A 21,947-nucleotide genomic window follows, 5' to 3' on the forward strand; every position below is an offset into this window, starting at 1 on the left:
TGTATAATTTGATGGATCAAGCATTGCTTAAAAAAAATAGAAATTTGATGAGTTTTGAAGAAATTGACACTTTTACTGAAAAAGGTTTTTAGGACTATCCTGAAACAATTTTAGGATAATTTTATTTCTAAAAGTGTATTGGTTTTACAAAAGTTAGGAAGCATTCAAGAACTCCTGTTGTCAAACCTGATTATGCTGCAGATGGTGGTACCAAGGCCCAGGGAAAAAAAGTGGCATTTTCCAGACTACAGAGATTACTACTGAAGCATCAAAACATGAAATAATTAGTTTGTCATTAATTCTAATGAGTTTGCCTCTTAATTGCATGGCCCACCAGAAGCTCATTCCTAGCTCTTCAACACTTCTGGGTCAGAAAAGCCATTTAGCCACTAGGTGGTACTACCTAACTTTTATTGAGAAAATTATAAGGATACTGAGGTAGACTTATTTCCAAATATGGTATTTGGAAAATGTATATTTAATATTTTTCAAAGATTCTAGAATCATTTAAAAACAATTCACGCTGCTTTGTACAAACAGGATTATTACCATACATGTTTACATATTCTGACCACAGTGCTCAGAAGTTTATAAGCAACTATTTTTAATTTATTTTTATATAGGTCAGTCTAGACATTAATCTCCAAATGGAAATTTTTTTTCTTTCTCTAAAATGTTCTTTTGATCATCTTTCTGTTATTACATGCCACCTTGTGGAACTGCAATGTATTATTAATCTTGTGATAATTTAAAATTCTAAAATAATTTTCAATAAAAACTTTACTTTCTAGCCCATTAATGTTTCTGTCAGTTAAATACATTTTATTAGTAGTGGCCACTTTTCTCATATAGATACCTCAATGATGTTTCTCTTTTGTTGTCATTTCAACTAAGTTTTAAAGGAGACATAGATATTCCTGTGCTAGGAATATACTCCAAGTATGTGTCTTTTAATATTTTATTTATAAACATATGTTCTATGAGCTGAAAGCTATAATATTTCAGAAGAGGAGAATCATATATTAATACATTAAGCTTCATTTCTTGCAGGCTTTATTTAACCTGATTTCTTGAAAGGCATTGAGAAAAAAAAATGAGGGGAGCAATGTGAAGGTTGCTAATAAATGTTTAAACATTGAAGTAGAAACATAAGAATCATGGGTAATGTATTTTTTCAGACATTGGAACAGTCCTAAAAGTTGTCAGCATTTCAAAGGAGAAGTGGAATATAGAAGAGGTAGTACTGGAGGAGTTACAGATATTCAAGGTAAGACTTAAGCCAGAGTTCCGGGAGAAGAGACAGTGAACCTAAGCAGTTCTTATATGGGACGTGTTTGTCTCAATATATCATCACTTTTTCTGGAGAAGTCTTTGCAGTTAACTCCTTTATTTTTTGTTTCCTTAAGTGAAGGAAAAAAGTTTAAAAAGCAACCAAAGTAGGACTCACTTTCCCCTGTAGAATATAACTGAGCTTGGGACTCCTGGGACTACCCCTCATGACTGAGTTTTCCAAGCTTATGCTCAGACAAATCAGTGCAGTAGATGAAAGCCTGGGATCTCTTTTACTATCCAGATGCTTTTCTGCTTTATAAATTTTACTTTTCAGTTTTTCCTCAGTTGAATTTGAGAAAACTGAAAAGTGTATAAACCATGTTTCCCTGCATTTCTATAAGGAAATTTTTTTTTTTAAGTTGCATGATAGTAAATCTTTATGTATGCTAAGTTCCTCTCAATCGCCCAAAACGTTAGTAGATCTAAAATAATAATTCTCCAGATTTAGGGAATATCCTTAGGCTTTTAACAGTAAATCTGAATTGTGGCATTCTTTGTAGATGTTCAGTGAGATTCAGTTCAAAGTTATTTTCTAAAAATGAAATTAGAAATAAAATTGCATTTCTTAGAAGAGCTTTTGAAAAATATCTTGCGTCTTTTGTAACATTTTTGTTGAGACAGCTTATTAAACTATACTGTTTCCATGTGAACATCTATTGTCATAAAAGAGAATAGACCCTCCACTGTGAGGGGCTCAAGTTAATTAACATGCCGGGTTCCAATGGTTCCTGTTTACACCGTGATGATACTAGTGGTCCAGGAGTTAACAAGAACAAGACCTGCTGTCTGCCATCTACTGAAAACAAAACCTTGGGTAGTTCCCAAGGGAAAAGTCAATGTCAAATATAAGTGTGAACCCAGAGGCCAAATAAAGCCCCCTCAAACACATGTAGGCATGTTAGACTGAGTCTGTTCAGTGGTTGTTAGTGGTCAAGAGGAATTGTTTGGAAGGATTCCACTCTTCAGATTAAACAATGAACCTGTCTGCTTAATTCATTTTAACAAGTTATTTGATAGAACTTCCTCATTTAACATTTTTCTTTTCATTTCTTTCATATACTTCCTTAAATTTTTTATATCTATTTTGAGAAATTAATATATAGAGAAAGATTGATGATAGATGAAAAGAATTTTAAACATCCCATCATTCTTAGTTTGGGAACTTTTCTGTTCATATTTTAAATTTAATGTTGCTTGCATAGAGATGTATTTCCTACAAATAAAACTTTCTCCCCATGAAATTATACACATCATGTTGTGTAGGGTTCTATAAAGCATATGCTCATTCACAAGGAGCACTATAACTCCTTAGAATTCTGCTACTTGAACAAGTTTTGAACTACTGATCTAAGTGAGAGCAGAAAGAGGCAATAAATAATTATGGAGATGTTCTTGTCAACACTAGTTTGAATTATGTGGAAGCAGTTAAGATAAGCAAAGTCAGAAGAGGGAGAAACCTTATGGGTAACTGGCAACAATTTGCAATGCAGAATGCCTTCACATATATTTAGGTAATTTTTCTTTAATAAGAAACTATTTTGATAATTTTTATTAAGGTTGAATCACTGCACATGGGAAGGAAATAGCAAACATTAAGATCTTTTTCTCCTCTACATAACAGAGCCTTGAAGTTTACTCCAATTATCTTTGGCACAAGATAAAATATTGGCTACTATAAAAGACTGTTTGTGATTACTAACAGATAATTTCTATTTTCAGCATTCATCAATCATCTTGAACATGGAGTTGTCTCTGAAGCAGGTACTTTCTAATTTTTGTGTAAAAATTAGCCACAAAAGGAAGACTGTTTGAATCAAAGTTTGTTTTAGGGAAAATCCACTGAGGCAGGAAGTTAAATTATAAATCTATAAAAAGCTTTAGATTGTTTGTTTTGTAACTGATTATTGGGCATTGTTTCAGCCTTGCCTTAGGAGACATGGAACCCAATTTCATTAATTGAATAATACATTCTCCCTTTCTTTGGCTCTTGAAAATTGAGCTCACTTTCCTAGTCTCATGAGAATGCCATTCTGTCAAGGCTGTAAAGTAATTCATGTAACAATAGAATACTAGCACTAAACATTAAAAATGGTTTTTAATCAGGGAGTGTAGGAGTTAGACTGCAGTGGCAAACAGCCCAATAGTTAACCTCCAACCCTCCACTTAATATCTTACTCCAGGCGTCAATTTCCTCAACAGTAAAGTTAGAAGAATAATATCTACCTCCTAATAAATTGGATGCTGTATGCAAAATTCTAGACAGAGAACTGGAACGTTCTAACTGTAAAATAGATGGTAGCTAATAATAACAATAATAATATTTAATATGATGTCACAGTTCTTGGATATGATACCCCAAACCCCATTTGATTCAAGAGGTTCAGACTTGCATTACCATTTCTATACATACTCTAGATATATAAGTAAAACACATGATAGGTAATATGTTCAACATTAAGTTGTTGCTAAAATTGTCTTAATCCATAGAGTAAGTACACTTAGTATGATACAAGGATTATTAGGAAAATATCCAAGTAGATTTCTTCTTCAGTCTTTTCTGTTAATTTGTTCATTCATTCAACATTTAGTTCCTGAAGGCCTGCTACTGTCCTTGGAGGGTACAGAAATGGATGAATGGCATGTCTTCATCTCTAGAAACTCTTGTGGAGCTGAAAGGCAAAGGCACATGCAAACACAGCAGTGCAAAAACGGAACCATGTACTAGGAGACGGAAAAGAGAGGAACTGATGGAAAAGGGGTCAGGGGAGCAGGGGGAGGAAGCTAAGAGAAAGGCAACTTGAGCTATGAAAGCTCTTGCAGTTAATCAGACAGAAAGAAGGATGGGATGGAGAAGCCAAGTAGGAGTGGGGAACACTTGAAAAGGTGTAAAGAGTGAAAGATTGTAACTTATCCTGATAAGTTTGTGTACAGTTGGAGCAAAGAGCATACCTATGCTTATGGAGCAAGGAGGCTAGAAAGGAACCTGGGGAAGTAAAACAGCAGAAGAGTAGACACATCTTTGCATGGATGCCCTCCTGAGAAGTTTGACATGTTTATCCAAGACAGTGAAAACCTTGAAAGATTTTAAGCAGGAGGGTGTCATGGTAAGATTTTCCTCTTAGAGAGAGCAGTCTGGTGTGGCAGTGTGGAAGATGGATTGAGTCCTGGGGTAGTAGTAGGACACTTACAAGTGATCCTGGAAAGAGATGATAAGGACTTGAGACAAAGGCAGTGGAGAGGGAGGAGGAAGTAGATTACAGAGTTCTGTATGAGAGAATGGAGAGATAAGGTGGCAGATGGAATGAGAGTGAAGGAAGATTCAGAGACAACTCCCAGATTTGTGCCTTGGGTGACTGGGATGCTGTCTCTTGGTCAGGTAGGGTAGGAAGTGACTTCCCTGGTGGTCCAGTGGCTAAGACTCCATGCTTCCACTTCAAGGGGCACAGGTTCCATCCCTGGTTGGGGAACTAAGAATTCCGCATGCCACACAGCTAAAAGAAAAAGAAAGGTATGGTAGGAAGCATAGATTTGGGGAATCAGTATGTGCATATTTATGTTGTTTTCAAGATACCACTGAGTCTTTGTACAGGAAGAAGAGTAAAGAAGAGAACTGAAAAGAAGGAAACCCAACATTCACTGCAGAGAAAGGAGTCATCAAACAAAACAGAAATCTTAGACAGAAATAAAGAGGGAGACCAGGAGAAAAGGAAGAGTTTCAAGGACATTATAGAGAATTATATAGTAAAATAAATACTAAATAATATATGCATTTAGCCTCTTGGAGGTCTTAACTGGCAGATTAGTGGCTGGTAGGGATATAAGACAGATTGCTATAGGTAGAGTACACATCTGTTATTTGTGCCAGTATCTATTTCTAGATTTTTTTCCCCTCCATTTAAAGTTTGGTGTATCTGCTAGACTTGACCACATGTCATTTGAAGACACAGACAATGGCTTGTTCACTTGGATGATCCCTCCCCTCTGCCACCACCACATGTCCTCAAATAGATACATGTAAGGATGTGAGGATGTGGTGCCTTATTTTTAGGACTTATTTTCAAAATGTAATTTTATTTGCTGAGTTGTCAGTATCCTGCAGGCTTTTACATGTGATACAGCATCCCATAAGCCTCCTTAATACTTTCTTCACAGTGATACCAAATACTTTCTCTCTCATTTATAACTCATTTTCCTTCAGAGATCCATACTTCATTAGCAAATGAAATGGTTAGTTAAAACCACAGAAAAAGTTCTAGAAACCTCCTTTTGGTCATTTCTTATGGCAGAAGAAGGCTGACAGTGTTGCCTATAGCATCTGTGCTTGATATAATCTACCAAAGTGTATTTTCAACTATTGAGAAAGAATTTGACATCTTAATTCCTCAGTCTAGCAGCTGGTTTTTGACCTTCTTAAATTACTGCCAAGGTTACTCTAGCTCTATAGAATGCTGTCCAATTCAGGATCAACACCCTCAAACCACCATCCAGCCAGACTGAAGACTGACTTATCTTACTCTTCCTGTGGCACCCGAGGAGACAGATTTAGATCTGTGATATGGTATTCAAGAAAGGGAAGTTCTTAAGACTAGGCTGAAAGATGCTTCTAATGCATTTGTTTTGCCTGATTTGCAGCAACAATTGTATGTTGGTTCCCGAGACGGATTGGTTCAGCTTTCCTTGCACAGATGCAACACTTATGGGAAAGCGTGTGCAGACTGTTGTCTTGCCCGAGACCCCTACTGTGCCTGGGATGGACATGCATGCTCTCAATATGTGCCCACTTCAAAAAGGTGAGCATCACCTCACGTTAAGAGGAAGCCTTTCACTTTACATGACGAACAGCTCACATGAAGTTGTGAGTAAAAGTTGGCCAATTTCTCTTATAGTTAGTTTAAAGACAAAACATACAGGAAACATGGTCTATGGTAGGGATATTATAACATAAGTGTTTTATAGTTTTTCATAAAGCTGAATTTAAGGAGGATAAAATAGAATGTTATGAAATCTAGACATGTGGAGGTTTTACCAAAGTAGGTTTGTTTGTCTGACGCACAGCAAGCCAGTTGTGGAGATGCCAAGGTTTGCAGCAGAGAACGGGGTTTATTCATGAGGCAGTCAAGCGAGGAGACAGGAAACAAGTCTCAAATCCACCTCCCCAAAGGTGAGGGACTCAGGATGTGTATGAGATAAACCTGAGACCTGGGGAGCCTGGGAAAGGTAATTGGAGATAGAAAAGGTAAGGTAAGCAATGGCCTGTGCAGATGGAACTAAGCTACAGGCTTCTTCCTGGGGTGCATGCTCGGAGGGTGGAGTTTTGGCCTCTGATGTCAAAAGGTCACTGGGCACTCGCACATGCCCAGAGGGAAGGCCAATGTCCTAACTGGCTAGAGCTCAAACAGGACACACCCAACTCCAACAGCTTGGACAAAAAGTTCATTTGTTCAGGTTACCTGAGGCTTGGAGATATGCACCTTTTTGTAGCAACAATTAAAGCAAGCTTGATCAATGAAGCCCGTTACAGGTTTAATGGATTTAACTGATAACTCTTGATTTCAGAGCTTTAAAAAATTCTGATAATTGTTTATATCCTTTGCCTTCATCTTTGTCAGAAAGCACAAAAAGTTTGCTTTCTTTACTATTCTAGCCTTTGTACATTCTTCCTTTCTTCCCTTATTTATAAATATGTATATACTCATAGTTCAGTTCAGTTCAGTCGCTCAGTCGTGTCCGACTCTTTGAGACCCCATGAATTGCAGCACGCCAGGCCTCCCTGTCCATCACCAACTCCCAGAGTTCACTCAAACTCATGTCCATCAAATCGGTGATGCCATCCAGCCATCTCATCCTCTGTCATCCCCTTCTCCTCCTGCCCCCAATCCCTCCCAGCGTCAGAGTCTTTTCCAATGAGTCAACTCTTTGCATGAGGTGGCCAAAGTACTGGAGTTTCAGCTTTAGCATCATTCCTTCCAAAGAAATCCCAGGGCTGATCTCCTTTAGAATGGACTGGTTGGATCTCGCAAGAGTCTTCTCCAGCACCACACTTCAAAAGCATCAATTCTTTGGTGCTCAGCCTTCTTCACAGTCCAACTCTCACCTCCATACATGACCACTGGAAAAACCATAGCCTTGACTAGATGGACCTTTGTTGGCAAAGTAATGTCTCTGCTTTTGAATATGCTATCTAGGTTGGTCATAACTTTCCTTCCAAGGAGTAAGCGTCTTTTAATTTCATGGCTGCAATCACCATCTGCAGTGATTTTGGAGCCCCCCAAAAATAAAGTCGGACACTGTTTCCACTGTTTCCCCATCTATTTGCCATGAAGAGATGGGACCGGATGCCATGATCTTAGTTTTCTGAATGTTGAGCTTTAAGCCAACTTTTTAACTCTCCTCTTTCACTTTCATCAAGAGGCTTTTTAGTTCTTCTTCACTTTCTGCCATAAGGGTGGTGTCATCTGCATATCTGAGGTTACTGATATTTCTTCCGGTAATCTTGGTTCCAGCTTGTGCTTAATGTATGTTTTTGTAATACTGTAGATTATATACAGCTCACAGTACATCCCAGTGATTATGTGGAATTTTGCTTTTACTCCAACTTGGCCAATTTCTGCCACCCAGATATGCTTAAATATCAAACTATGTCCCACTGTTTGTAACTTATTGCTTTATGTACTCTTAAAAGTAATGTCATTGTAGGCCAACAGTATCCCGGCTAGGAATTTATTTACACACACACAGGCAAAAAAGTACCACAAGTTATATGTTTTTTCATTTCAACACTGTTTTCAATAGCAAAATTATTGGAAACAACCTGAGTGCTCATTAATACGAGTTATGGTGGCTGATATATTAAAATATCATTATTTTAAAATGTGGTTTACAGTAACACTATTTATTAAAGTATCACCCAAAGTATATTTTGTTCTAGGTAAAATGTCAGCAAACTGTATAATATATTTTTAATCTTTAGGTCTTAACAAGATAGCAGGTGAGCATACAATAGTCCTACTACTATATATTTACTTCTATTTTTTGAAAGTTAACTGATCTGTTAAATTGTAAATGCTAGTATCTCAGATTGAATGTATAGTACAAAAACAGACACAATGCCAAGACCTTTTTATATTCTCTGAAACCTCTGAATTGAATCTAAGTTTAAAGTAAAAAGTCACAACATTTTTGTTAGTTTTTGACAAAAAATATACTCATCCTAGGTAATCTTTGGGCAATGCTTTTCTTTTCTAGAACCTAAAAAACGAGAATGCTCATTAGTTGGTAATGAACCTTCAGTTTGATGAATTGATCCTGTTCCTTATGAATCCAAGATTTAAAAACATTCTTGACCTTATGTACCTTATACCATCATATTTTTTTCTTTTTGTATTTCCCAGGACTGCATCTCTGATCTTGCAGACATGCCACTGTGATGTTCTCCCTTACCTAACATAATGTTTGTGTGAGCCAAAAAATGTGTATGATAGATGAATCTTCCATAAGACTGTCATCCAGTCAACGTTTCCCTTAAGGAACACCCTAGTATCACAGAGTGTTCATTGTAACATCTGTGATCTCTGATGTGGCAACATAAAATAGCCAAAGCAAATGAAACTGCACACTGAGTGTAAGATTTATTTAATTTAGATGTAGCAGATTTTTTTTATATACAATAGTTATCATTACTATCATTAGCACCACTATGAGAGAAATATTGCGAATTGTGTCAGTAGATAGAAATAACATCTAGCCATTCATGCCATTTCAAACTTGTACTTCTGTTTCAAATAATATCTATCTTGTTGTTTAATCACATAAATAATGAATCTTCGTATGATAAAGCATTTTATACTTGTGTGTACTTTCTTACCCACTGACTAAAGCTCTTTTATATCTTATTACTTTCCATTGACTGACTGAAAAAAAGAAGATACAAATAGTTACCCACCCCTCCATTGGGTGTAAATAAAAACTGGAGTACATTTATATTCAACCTGTTGTACTGAATAATTTGTCAAAATCAAAGAAAAATTGTGGTGGCTAAATAAAATGCAGATCATCTTATTGCTAAAACAAGATCCATTCTGTTAGGACTCTACCTAACTAGTATTACTTGGATTAATGTTGCAGTGATTGGAATACTGAGCTGCATTTAAGTTAAGCAGTGAAACAAGTACAGTTCTGCTTCTGCTACTGTTATTAGTATTAGATGTAGACTTTTTATATTCCAGATATCATGCTTGAAGTTCTCAACAGTTTAATCCCTTTTCCATAGGCGAGCTAGACGCCAAGATGTGAAGTATGGGGACCCAATCACCCAGTGCTGGGACATAGAAGACAGTAAGTATAGGTCTACTATTCTTTACTCCCATTGAAAACTGTAAGCCTAATCTTTGTGTGTCTTTTTTATTATATGACTTAAAACATCTTTTATGTAGGAATATCCCATTTTGTGTAACTCTTGTGCTCTGGAAAAGCAATAGAAATAAATCAGCCCCCTGTTCACGTGCCTAAGTGAATATAATTCTTTGTTATATTGTCATTTGTTTCATATGGCTTTTAAAATCCCTATACCTTTTCCCTCCTTTTTTACTGCCTTGTCCATCCTTGTAAAGTTTGAAACTGCCATTAGAAATAAAGCAGAATATAGTCCAAAACATACGGACATTCAGACCGTCCCAGAAGAGACCCTCCAAGAAAAGTTTGATAAAAGCGCTGGACTTAATTGGAAAGAAACTTTAGGTAGCCTGTGCATTATTTGTATTCACTTATTAATTCATGTACCATTCAATCAGTAAATATTTATTAAGTGAGTTCCATGTGCAAATAATTGGCCCGGTCATACTTTGAGACTAAGAGACTCCTTAGATAACTTACAGTTCTTTGGGGAGACATCATAAGGTACAAATCGTGATGTGGGAGTTTAGGTGGAAAAAAAAAAGAGCAATCAACAGAGGCTGTATTATTCAGAGAAAATGTCATAGACAGGAGGATCTTGAAAGTCTGAGTGTGAGAAGGGAGGAGTAGAAAATTGAGAGAAAGTCTGTTGAGTGACTCTGGTAACAGAGAATACCATCTGTAAACGTGTATATTCCAGAGCTTTAATTACTTTCCACTCTCAAGCTCTGCCTTCAGATAGAAAATATATGCACACAAGTGCATGCACACACACAAACACACATGCAACTGGAGGAAGAGCAGAACTGCTTTCCCGTCATCACATTGTGAGTAACCACCCACCACTGAATAAACAACCCACATTTCATAGTCTGTAACTGGTGGTCTGGCAGAGTTTTCTTAATTTAAAAACAAAACAATTGTTTATAATTTAAAATATCATTCTTCCCACCCTCTCCCTCTCCCACAGAGTCCATAAGACCATAAGATTTGGGAGAATGGCATTGAAACATGTAAAATATCATGTATGAAATGAGTTGCCAGTCCAGGTTCGATGCACGATACTGGAAGCTTGGGGCTGGTGCACTGGGACGACCCAGAGGGATGGAATGGGGAGGGAGGAGGGAGGAGGGTTCAGGATGGGGAACACATGTATACCTGTGGCAGATTCATTTTGATATTTGGCAAAACTAACACAGTTATGTAAAGTTTAAAAATAAAATAAAATTTAAAAAAAAAAGAGAAAAAAAGGAAAAAAAAAACTGTAAATTCCATGAATGTAGATTTTTATCATCACTTAGCAAATACTCTATTTATCAATCAGTTTATCTAAGTTAAATAAAGAATGGTTGTATTACTGCAAGTGAATTGTATCGCCCTTGAAGAACAACTGTCATCTTAAATTTTCTAAAAATAATTACTTTGTTTTAATCTCCATTCATGAAGAATTTAATTTTATGATGTATAAAATAATTATGGGGTTCTAAATGCCTAAACTATTTCTTCTGAAATGATCCTATTTTCCATATTTTGTTGAATTTGTTTTATTAAAAATCTCCAAAAAAAAAAAAAATATCATTCTTCTCAAAAACAAGCTCTAGTCCAGAATAGGACATTTGTTTTCTTGTTCCAACATGCAGGGGACTCACTGTAACAGCCTGTGTTTTATTTAGCGATCGTTACTGTGTGCTGTGCATACAGGTTTTCACATGTGCATATGAGATTAGTAGGGACTGTTTTAGGTACGGTGGATATGCTCAGGAGTAAAGAATCCTCCTGCCAATGCAGGAGATGTGCGTTCCATCCCTGGGTCAGGAAGATTCCCGAGAGAATGAAATGGCAACCCACTCCAGTGTTCTTGCCTGGGAAATCCCATGGATAGAGGAGCCTGGCAGGGCTACAGTCCATAGGTCACAAAAGAATTGAAAACAACTTAGTGACTAAATGGCAACAAATAAACAAAAAAGAAAACAATCTGCACATTCAGGGATTTTAAATTTAAGTGTGTGTTAGGGGAGGGAGCGAGCAACAAACATAAAAACAAGTAAAATATATGCCATGTTATAAGGACTTATAAAAGACTGTTGCTGCCTAAGGCACTCACAATCTCTGTCTCCACTTCATCACATCCCCTTCTTGTTATGCTCCATTTTACATTGCCTTTTCTAAGCACCATCACCACTCTAACTCAGTCCAGTTTTTGTCAAGATCACCAAGTGATTTCCTCCCTTGCCAAATCCAATGCACACTTTTTAGCACGCACTATTACTTACTCTCTAGCTCCCTCCTCCCTGAAACACTTTCTTCTCTTGGCTTCCATGCAGTGGTGCAGTGATATGCTGGAGCCAGTTTTTATGGTCCCATGAGAGCTGATTGTTTATTATGTAGGGGATTTTTGAGCTGGTTTTAAACCATTGGTACCTTGAATCAGCCATGGTGGGAGTTCTTATACCAGATAAATCAGCAAGCACTACAAATCAGGTCCTTGCGTTTACAGAGATAGTCTCCCAGCACATGTATGCTTCATGGCACCACATGGAAAACTTCGGGTTTTTCTTTTACCATATAGGCTTCTCCTTCTGAGTGTTCTTAACTTTCCTTTTCATTCTACTACCTAAACATTCCATCTCTGTCTATTCACTCCTTAACACCATCCATTTCAATACTATCGGAGGCTTTTTTTTTTAATTGAAGTATAGTTGATTTACAGTGTTGTGTTTCTGGTGTACAGCAAAGTGATTTAGTTATTTTGTTGTTGTTCAGTTGCTAAGTTGTGTCAGACTCTCTATGACTCCATGGACTGTAGACCGCCAAGTTTCTCTGTCAATGGGATTTTCCAGGCAAGAACACTGGAGGGGGTTGCCATTTCCTTCTCCAGGGAATCTTCCCAACCCAGGGATCGAATCTGTGTCTCCTGCATTGGCAGGCTGATTCTTGACTACGCGAGCCATCAGGGAAGCCGTATATATTTATTCTTCTTCATATTCTTTTCCATTATGGTTTAACAGGATATTGAGTATAGTTCCCTGTGAAATACAGTAATTGTTGTTGTTCAGTCACCCAGTCATGTCTGGATCTTTGCAACCCCATAGACTGTGGCACACCAGGGCTCCCAGTCCCTCACCATCTCCTGGAGTTTGCCCAAGTTCATGTCCATTGCATTGGTGATACCATCGAGCTATCTCATCCTCTCATGCCCTCTTCTCCTTCTGGCCTCAATCTTTCCCAGCATCAGGGACTTTTCCAGTGAGTCAGCTGTTCACATCAAGTGACCAAAATACTGGAGCTTCCGCATCAGTCCCTCCAATTCAGGGTTGATTTCCCTTAAGATTGATTGGTTTGATCTCCTTGCAGTTCAAGAGACTCAGAAATCTTCTCCAGCACCACAGTTGGAAGACATCAACTCTCTCTGGTGCTCTGCCTTCTTTACGGTCCAGCTTTCACAACCATACGTGACCACAGGGAAGACCATAGCCTTGACTATACGGACCTTTGTCAGCAGTGTAACATCTCTGCTTTTCAACACACTGTCTAGGTTTGTCATAGCTTTCCTGCTGAGAAGCGGTCATCTTCTATAGAGTAGGACCTTTTTTTTTTTTTTTTTAATCCATTCTAATATATAATAGTTGTATCCACTATTCCCACAACCTCAATCCATCACTTCCTTATCCCCTTCCCCCTTGGCAACCCTTAGTCTTTTTTCTGTGTGGGTGAATCCGTTTCATAAATAAGTTCATTTGTGTCATATTTTAAATTCCACATATAAGTGACATATAGTATATGTCTTCTTCTTTCTGACCTACTTAGTATGATAATCTCTAGGATCATCCATGCAGCTGCACATGTCATTATTGCATTTCTGTTTATGGCTGTGTACTACTCCATTATATATACATGTGTGTGTATGAACATTATGAAAATCTTCTTTATCCATTCATCTGTTGATGGACATTTAGGTTGCTTCCATGTCTTAACTGTTGTAAATATTGCTCCTGTAAACATTTAGAGTATGTGTGTGTGTGTGCTAAGTTGCTTCAGTCATGTCAGACGCTTTGGGTTGGACTGTAGCCCACCAGGCTCCTCTGTCCATGGTATTCTTCAAGCAAGAATACTGGAGTGGGTTGCCATGCCTTTCTCCAGGAGATTTTCCTGACCCATGGATCTAACCTGCATCCCTTATGTTTTCTTCATTGGCAAGCGGGTTCTTTACCATTAGAAACACCTGGCAAGCCCATGATCTTCTGAAATTAGTTTCTCAAAAGCACTAGTCTGGTTCCTATCTCAGCCCTGTATGCCTTTGTTTCCTCTGTACCTGAAGAACTCTTCACTTCAGGTGTCCACATGGCTCTATCCTCACATCATTTTATTCCGTGATTGAAACGTTAGTATCAGTGTTAATTTCTCAGAGACACCCTTTCTGACCAACCTACCTGAAATACCTTTCTTCCCTTCTATCCCTAATTATTCCCTAATCTGCTATTTTTACTTGTACTGCATAACACAGCCAGATACTATATTATCTATTCATTCACTTGATTACTTTGTCTCTGTCGCTGGAATATAAAGGTGGTGAATTTGCCTGCCATAATCACTAATATATTCCCTACATTGAAAGTAATGCCAGTGTGGTAGGCAAAAAAAAAAAGTCTGCATCATACTTAGGTGAAGGGAGGGATACTCAGAGGGATAGCCCTTGAGCTGTTCCATAAAGAAACAATCACACTTTCCTAAGTAGATTAAGTAAAAAGTATTAAAATCAGAAAGGACTCACATAGGTTTGGTGAAGTTCATGACCATCCCTATGTTATTCTACGGAGTTTGTGTTTACCCTGTAAGTGATAAGGAACTATTTCATATTACCAAGAAAAGTTGTTTTAAAAAATAAAAGAAATTTATTTTGGTAGTTTGATGATTGATTGGAATAGGAGAAGTCAATGATAGAGAATCAATTGTGAAAATTAAGGTAGAAATTAAGAGGGTATTTTCAAACTAGGGTTTTCAATCTCAAGGAAGAGAAAGGGTCACATTTGAACAATTGTTTTTGGTAAAGAAGAGAAGAGATGAGTTACTTATAACCCATAAATATGCATTGCATTGACCTGGTAATCAAGTTTTGAATAACTGACAAATAGATGTTTTCTTTCTTCCTTCTTTTGTTCATCAATTGTTATATACTGTGATATTGCACAGTTATTAATGATAGTGTTAAAACAATGTTAATTATATATAATCTTGCTGCACTGACATCAGTGACATGTCCTAAGTGTATTATGAAGAAACATTCCAGATATTTCTCTATGAAAAAAATTTTTTTGCCTGCAATCTGAAAGATTAAAATATTCTTTAAAATTATTTTACACTTACATGAAAGATACATATTCTACTCTTTAAAAACATTATTGCATGCAAACTTTGCACCTTTAAAAATGGATAGTAATAAAACACTTGTGAAAGTGCTGCACTTAATATGCCAGCAAATGTGGAAAACTCAGCAGTGGCCATAGGACTGAAAAAGATCAGTTTTCATTCCAATCCCAAAGAAAGGCGATGCCAAAGAATGCTCAAACTACGGCACAATTGCACTCATCTCACACGCTAGTAAAGTAATGCTCAAAATTCTCCAAGCCAACCTTCAACAGTTCGTGAACTGTGAACTTCCAGATGTCCAAGCTGGATTTAGAAAAGGCAGAGGAACCAGAGATCAAATTGCCAACATCTGTTGGATCATCGAAAAAGCAATAGAGTTCCAGAAAAACATCTACTTCTGCTTTACTTACTATGCCAAAGCCTTTGACAGTGTGGACCACAACAAACTGTGGAAAGTTCTGAAAGAGATGGGAATACCAGACCAGCCGACCTGCCTTCTGGGAAATCTGTATGCAGGTCAGGAGCAACAGTTAGAACTGAACTTGGAACAGACTGGTTCCAAATAGGGAAAGGAGTACATCAAGGCTGTATACTGTCACCCTGCTTATTTAACTTATATGAGAGTACATCATGAGAAACACTGGGCTGGATGAAGCACAAGCTGGAATCAAGATTGCTGGAAGAAATATCAATAACCTCAGATATGCAGATGACACCACCTTTATGGCAGAAAGTGAAGAAGAACTAAAGAGCCTCTTGATGAAAGTGAAAGAGGAGAGTGAAAAAGTTGGGTTAGAACTCAACATTCAGAAAACTAAGATCATGGCATCTGGTTCCATCCCTTCATGGCAAATAGATGGGGAAACAGTGAGAAACTTTTATTTTGGGGGGCTCCAAAATCACTGCAGATGGTGACTGCAGCCATGAAATTAAAAGACGCTTGCTCTTTGAAGGAAAAGTTATGACCAACCTAGACAGCATATTAAAAAAAGCAGAGACTTTACTTTGCTAACAAAGGTCCATCTAGTCAAAGCTATGGTTTTTCCAGTAGTCGTGTATGGATGTGAGAGTTGGACTATAAAGACAGCTGAGTGCTGAAGAATTGATGCTTTTGAACACACACATATATGTTTAAATTTAAAAATAGAAAATTTTAAACTCAGAGATAAACATTATTGGAATATTCAGTAAATTAATTTGTAGTAAAACTGATGTGGGGATGACTTTGTGTCAAAGGGTCACTATCTGCTGATTTGGAGATGGATTTCATATAATCAGCTCACTATTTCACTTTTCCAGTTGATTTCACTAATTTTACATTTACTTAATTGACTAGTTCTTTTGTTGAATCCGTCTAATTGAATTTCTCCCAAGCCCTTGCCCTGTCACCTAACAATCAGCCTGCATCCTCCCTGCTTTGTTCATGAACTCCCTTTGCCCAGGAAAACAGTCTCTGTTACTGTGAAATGATGCATTTCTTTCTTCTCCGTGATCGGCACTGGTGATCTTCCTGTGCATTAGGAATTTATTATGTGAAAATCGTGGCTATAATCTGTTGAATTGGCAGAGAGAGAGAGTGGATATACTACAGATTTCAAGTGGAATCCATGCATTTTGACAGTTAGATAAGGTTAATTCATAATAGGGTCAGCATGCTTGACTTAATCTTTGCTGGTAAGACACAAATAAGTTCAAAAGAAGTTTCTAGAAAAGAAACCTAACTATTGGATGCATGTGCATTCATGCCATTTGCTGATAATTCAGGGTGCTTAGATTGAAGATTCACTTAGGTCCCTTAAGCCTTACTCTGGTTTATGCCTAAAATGCTAAGTGGGCCCATCTGCAGAATTGAGACATCTGAATATATGTTGAAAAAGTGCATGTTTGGGCCAGGCTGAGAAGCTGTCATTTTTTATTTGATCAAATTTGAGCTGCAGATCTTAGATCACACATGGGACACAGCCTTTGGCTACTCTGAATGGAATGTATTTCAGATGGTGCAGTTGATTTATAAGAAGAAGGTGTCTGAGACACTGATCCTTTAGCCTCCCATTAACTGTCTTATTGCAGATGCATGTGGGGCTATAATATCCCTCTTCGAATAAAAGAGAACCTTTTGGGGGTAGATAATATCCTGATTCAGAGTATTAGAATATCCAGTGTATTAGCGTCATCATAGAATTTCATCAAGTATAGAGAAGTACACTTACTTTTCTGATACTGAAATGTCATATGGTCATAACATACGGTTTATGGTCAGCTCTGTGGACCAGTTCATAATGAATTTCTCTTTAAAGGTGAAATAAATTGCTCTTGCAGAGCTATCTACAAAATTGGTTCTATTGTCTACAAATTAAAAGGTTTAAAGTTAAAAGATGTTGAAGTTTATTCAGTGCAACTCAAAGAGGCTCAATGTTAGTTATATCTTGTGAATTCTTATTTAAAAAAGAAACTTCAAAAATTAATATATTGATGAAAGAATAAAAACTGAAACGCTAGGATAGAGTTTGCATTTTACTCATAGGTAACAAATACTATGGGCTGGAAGAAGCACAAGCTGGAATCAAGATTGCCAGGAGAAATATCAATAACCTCAGATATGCAGATGACACCACCCTTATGGCAGAAAGTAAAGAGGAACTAAAAAGCCTCTTGATGAAAGTGAAAGTAGAGAGTGAAAAAGTTGGCTTAAAGCTCAACATTCAGAAAACAAAGATCATGGCATCTGGTCCCATCACTTCATGGAAAATAGATGGGGAAATAGTGGAAACAGCGTCAGACTTTATTTTTTGGGGCTCCAAAATCACTGCAGATGGTGACTGCAGCCATGAAATTAAAAGACGCGTACTCCTTGGAAGAAAAGTTATGACCAACCTAGATAGCATATTGAAAAGCAGAGATGTTACTTTGCCAACAAAGGTCCATCTAGTCAAGGCTGTGGTTTTTCCAGTGGTCATGTATGCATGTGAGAGTTGGACTGTGAAGAAAGCTGAGCGCCGAAAAACTGATGCTTTTGAACTGTGGTGTTGGAGAAGACTCTTCAGAGTCCCTTGGACTGCAAGAAGATCCAACAAGTCCATTCTGAAGGAGATCAGCCCTGGGATTTCTTTGGAAGGAATGATGCTAAAGCTGAAACTTCAGTACTTTGGCCACCTCACGCGAAGAATTGACTCATTGGAAAAAACTCTGATGCTGGGAGGGATTGGGGGCAGGAGGAGAAGGGGACGACTGAGGATGAGATGGCTGGATGGCATCACTGACTCGATGGACATGAGTCTGAGTGAACTCCGGGAGTTGGTGATGGACAGGGAGGCCTGGCGTGCTGCGATTCATGGGGTCTCAAAGAGTCGGACACGACTGAGCGACTGAACTGAACTGAACTGAACAAATACTATGCTGTGAATTTCATTTCTCTTTAATAGTGTATGTGAATCTTTCCCTCATGGTATCTGTTCTAAATCAGTCTATTTTCCCATTGCTTTTAAAATCAGGTCTAGGTTAATGTCCTATTCTATGCTTGCTTTCCAGGCATTAGTGAACCTGCTGATGAAAAGGTGATTTTTGGCATTGAATTTAATTCAACCTTTCTGGAATGTATACCTAAATCCCAGCAAGCATCTATTAAGTGGTATATCCAGCGGTCAGGAGATGAACATCGAGAGGAGGTAAGTTATAGTCATCAAAGAAAGATCACCTTGAGGGAAAGAGTGTAAAACTTACATCAAATTTAGGTTGTGAGAGAAGATGTTCAACTTTTAGTGCCAAATGCAGTTCTTATCACTACTTGATAACAAGGAAAGTAAAATTTTATACTCTGGTATCCAAGGTAACAATGCCTTTGAGAGACAAATAACCCAATTTAATGCAAATGTGTTAATGAAATACATTTAGAAGCAGACAAATAAACAAATGTACATGATTCTTCCTCAACTTTTTGTTTTTCATAGATTCTTTATATTTTAGAACAACTCTTGATCAAGAATGAGACTTTCCCTCACAGTAGCACAATGACTAAATTCTAACTCATGCTGTATTCAGTTTAGACTATAAAATGAAACATATCAAATTTGTACCAAACTGGAAATATATATCATATCGTCACATGAATAAGTTGTATAAGTGTCTACCTTTTCACTCTAGTGTATTAAAATTAAATAAACAGAGAGGGAAAAGTAATATGGATGCTCTACTTTTGACTTTTCCCTGTTTCAGATTTTCTAGCACATATATGTGTTTAAAACATATTACAAAGATTTTGTGAGATAGGTAAGTTATATATGTTACTGAATTTAATGAGATGAGTTTGGGTAGTCTGAGAAATTGTATATTAATATTATTTGAACATCATGAAACAGGTTAAGTGACAGAATATGAGAAACCAGTGATAATCTAGATTTCTAAAAATCCCAGTATTAAATTAAGGATAATGTAATTGTAATGGAATGAACACAGGGTCAGAATTAGATGAGTTGAGTAATGACTCTTTGGTAATATTACTGAAGTCCCATGGGCCAAAATTTTCTAAGGTAAATAAAATAAATGCAAAAGTTCCTGTCAAAATAAAATGAAAATAAAACCACATATGAGAATGTGAATTTCAAAGCAGAGGATTACTCACAAGTGTAAAATAATTCATATAACATCGCAGACACTTTCTGTCTGGGAGGATGTGTAAAATAGGAAGTAGCACTAATGATGTGTTCACCCTGACTGCTGAGGGTTTCTGAGCAGGTGGCAACTTCTTTAGCACTCAGTTTCTCTGCCATATAAGTAGGAGGACCAGATGGCCTCTAAAATATCAGCCTTCTTGTTAACTCTATAAACATTTAAATAGGATATGTAATCAGCCAAACATTACTGTGGAATTATGGCTCTCAACTTCAGGCAGTTTTGCTCCCAAAGTATTCATATTTTTGGTTATTGTCACTGCATGAGGGGAGGATGCTACTGGCGTCTAGTACGTAGAGGTCAAGGATGATGCTAATCATGGTGCAATGCTCAGTCCCTCACAATAAATAACTATCCAGCCCCTCAGTAGTGCTGAGGCTGAGAAACCTTGGAGGCAAAGAGCCAAGTTTTATGGTATGGTCCACTGTTAAACTAAGAAGCTGTTATTCTCTTCATCTAAGAATAATTTCTCTATCAAAGTATTGACCCTTCACATATTTAATACTAAGGGAATAATTGTCTCATGTCCTTATGTCATAATTGTCCTTGTGTCAAATACGACAATTGTCCTTATGTCAAATTCTCTAATAAAACTTGATTCTTGTTGTTACATCCAGAAGTTTTAAGAATATGGCATATCCATATTTATACTAAGTGTTTAAGAGTCTCATTGTTTACCAATATAAAGTTTTATCTGATGTAAAAATGATTTAAATTCAAGATATAAAGCATTTATTATTTATCCATGAAACATTGGAAGGACATTAATCTGAATTTTTTAACATTCAGGTTTTCTTTTAGTTACATTACAGTATTTTATTTTTGAATATCTCAAATGACTATTTTTAATTTTAGTCAATAAAGTTTGATGATTTCTTTTCAGTTAAATATAATTTTTTAATAACGATTTTCTTCCTCCATGACAAATTTAATCTAACTTTAAAAAAATGTTGAACTCTGCTTGGGGTGCCCTGCCAGTTTTAGATACATACATTTGCCTATGCATGTTTGCATTCATATATTTTATGGTTCCAGAAAAAGCTATGCATTACTTTAATGTACATTTTAACAGTTTATCATACAGTCATGGTGGTACCAAGCTCCATAAATTTCAGTGGAGCAGAAATAGTGTATTTATTGAATTATACTTAAAATATTTTAGCTGTAATGTTTCAACTGATATTTTCATCTATCTTTGTAAATAGGCAGTTATTCATTGTCCAGGATATGCAATACTGCTTCCTGAGCTGAGGAAAGGGACAAAATCCAGACTAGATTTGAAGCATTTTTCCCAGCAGGATACCCTCTGCTCTTTACCAAGAAGGTCACAGTTTGAAATCTTTCCTCCACTCAAAAAAAAAAAAACCAAAGCCTGAGGGAAGGCCCAGGATCCCCTGTGGCACAGAGGCTGTCACCAGGTTATTCTCTGCCAGGAGGAGAACATTTCCTTGCCGAGTTGTTTCACAGTTGGGTGCTGTTGGGAAGGTCATGAGTCAGTTGTCTGCTGACTTTCTTATAGAGCTGTTCTTGAAATTGATGGTGTTTATGCTATAACCAGCAAGTTAATTGACAGTCCCCAAGCTTCTATTGAACTTTTGAGATCTGAATAAATAATTTACCATTTGTGATAGTAATTTTTCCGTGGATTTTTAAAATATTTTAAAAACACCTTCAAATGTTTGTATGTTTCTGTCTGTAGGTCTTTATTTTTATTGCTTTTATCGTAAAAGCAATATAAATGGTTTTGAAAATACAGTAACATATAAAAGACTATGAGATCACAAAGTGTAGATAATCACACATATATTTTGATCTGTATTTCAGGTTTTTTTCCTACTAACCATTACACTATCAGCAATTTCCCCTGCCATTCAATTTTAATACATGATTCCTGTCCCACACTCTTGCCAGCCTGATGCCACAATCATCCACTCACGTTCCGTTCCATGTTTTATTTAAATAGCTTGTGTTACCTCTTAATCAATTTTCCTTTAGCTAAATCTTTCTCTACTTGTCTGTTTTCTTAGGGCAGATTCTTAAATGTAAAATAAGTGAGTTAAAGACTTTAATATTCTTACAGCTTTGCATAAACAACTGTATATTGCTAATTTCTCATCAAAATCACCATATTGGCAAACTGCCTTACCTATTACTTGCTTGGTTTATGTTGATACAGTCATTTAAAAATT

At 36.9% G+C, this 21,947-nt stretch overlaps 1 protein-coding gene across 3 annotated transcripts in view; it reads left to right on the forward strand.

Moving 5' to 3' along the window:
* SEMA3D (semaphorin 3D) overlaps positions 1-21,947 on the forward strand; it is a 224,602-nt gene that overhangs the window by 194,660 nt on the left and 7,995 nt on the right. For all 3 annotated transcript variants that reach the window (XM_044946569.2, XM_006052907.4, XM_025291019.3), the window contains 5 exons: positions 1,179-1,267; positions 3,052-3,093; positions 5,965-6,122; positions 9,602-9,666; positions 18,619-18,755. In XM_044946569.2, the coding sequence (XP_044802504.2) occupies positions 1,179-1,267; positions 3,052-3,093; positions 5,965-6,122; positions 9,602-9,666; positions 18,619-18,755 (491 nt within the window). The remainder of the gene's footprint in view (positions 1-1,178; positions 1,268-3,051; positions 3,094-5,964; positions 6,123-9,601; positions 9,667-18,618; positions 18,756-21,947) is intronic.

This window comes from Bubalus bubalis, chromosome 8, assembly GCF_019923935.1.
Source record: "Bubalus bubalis isolate 160015118507 breed Murrah chromosome 8, NDDB_SH_1, whole genome shotgun sequence".
NCBI lineage: Eukaryota > Metazoa > Chordata > Mammalia > Artiodactyla > Bovidae > Bubalus > Bubalus bubalis.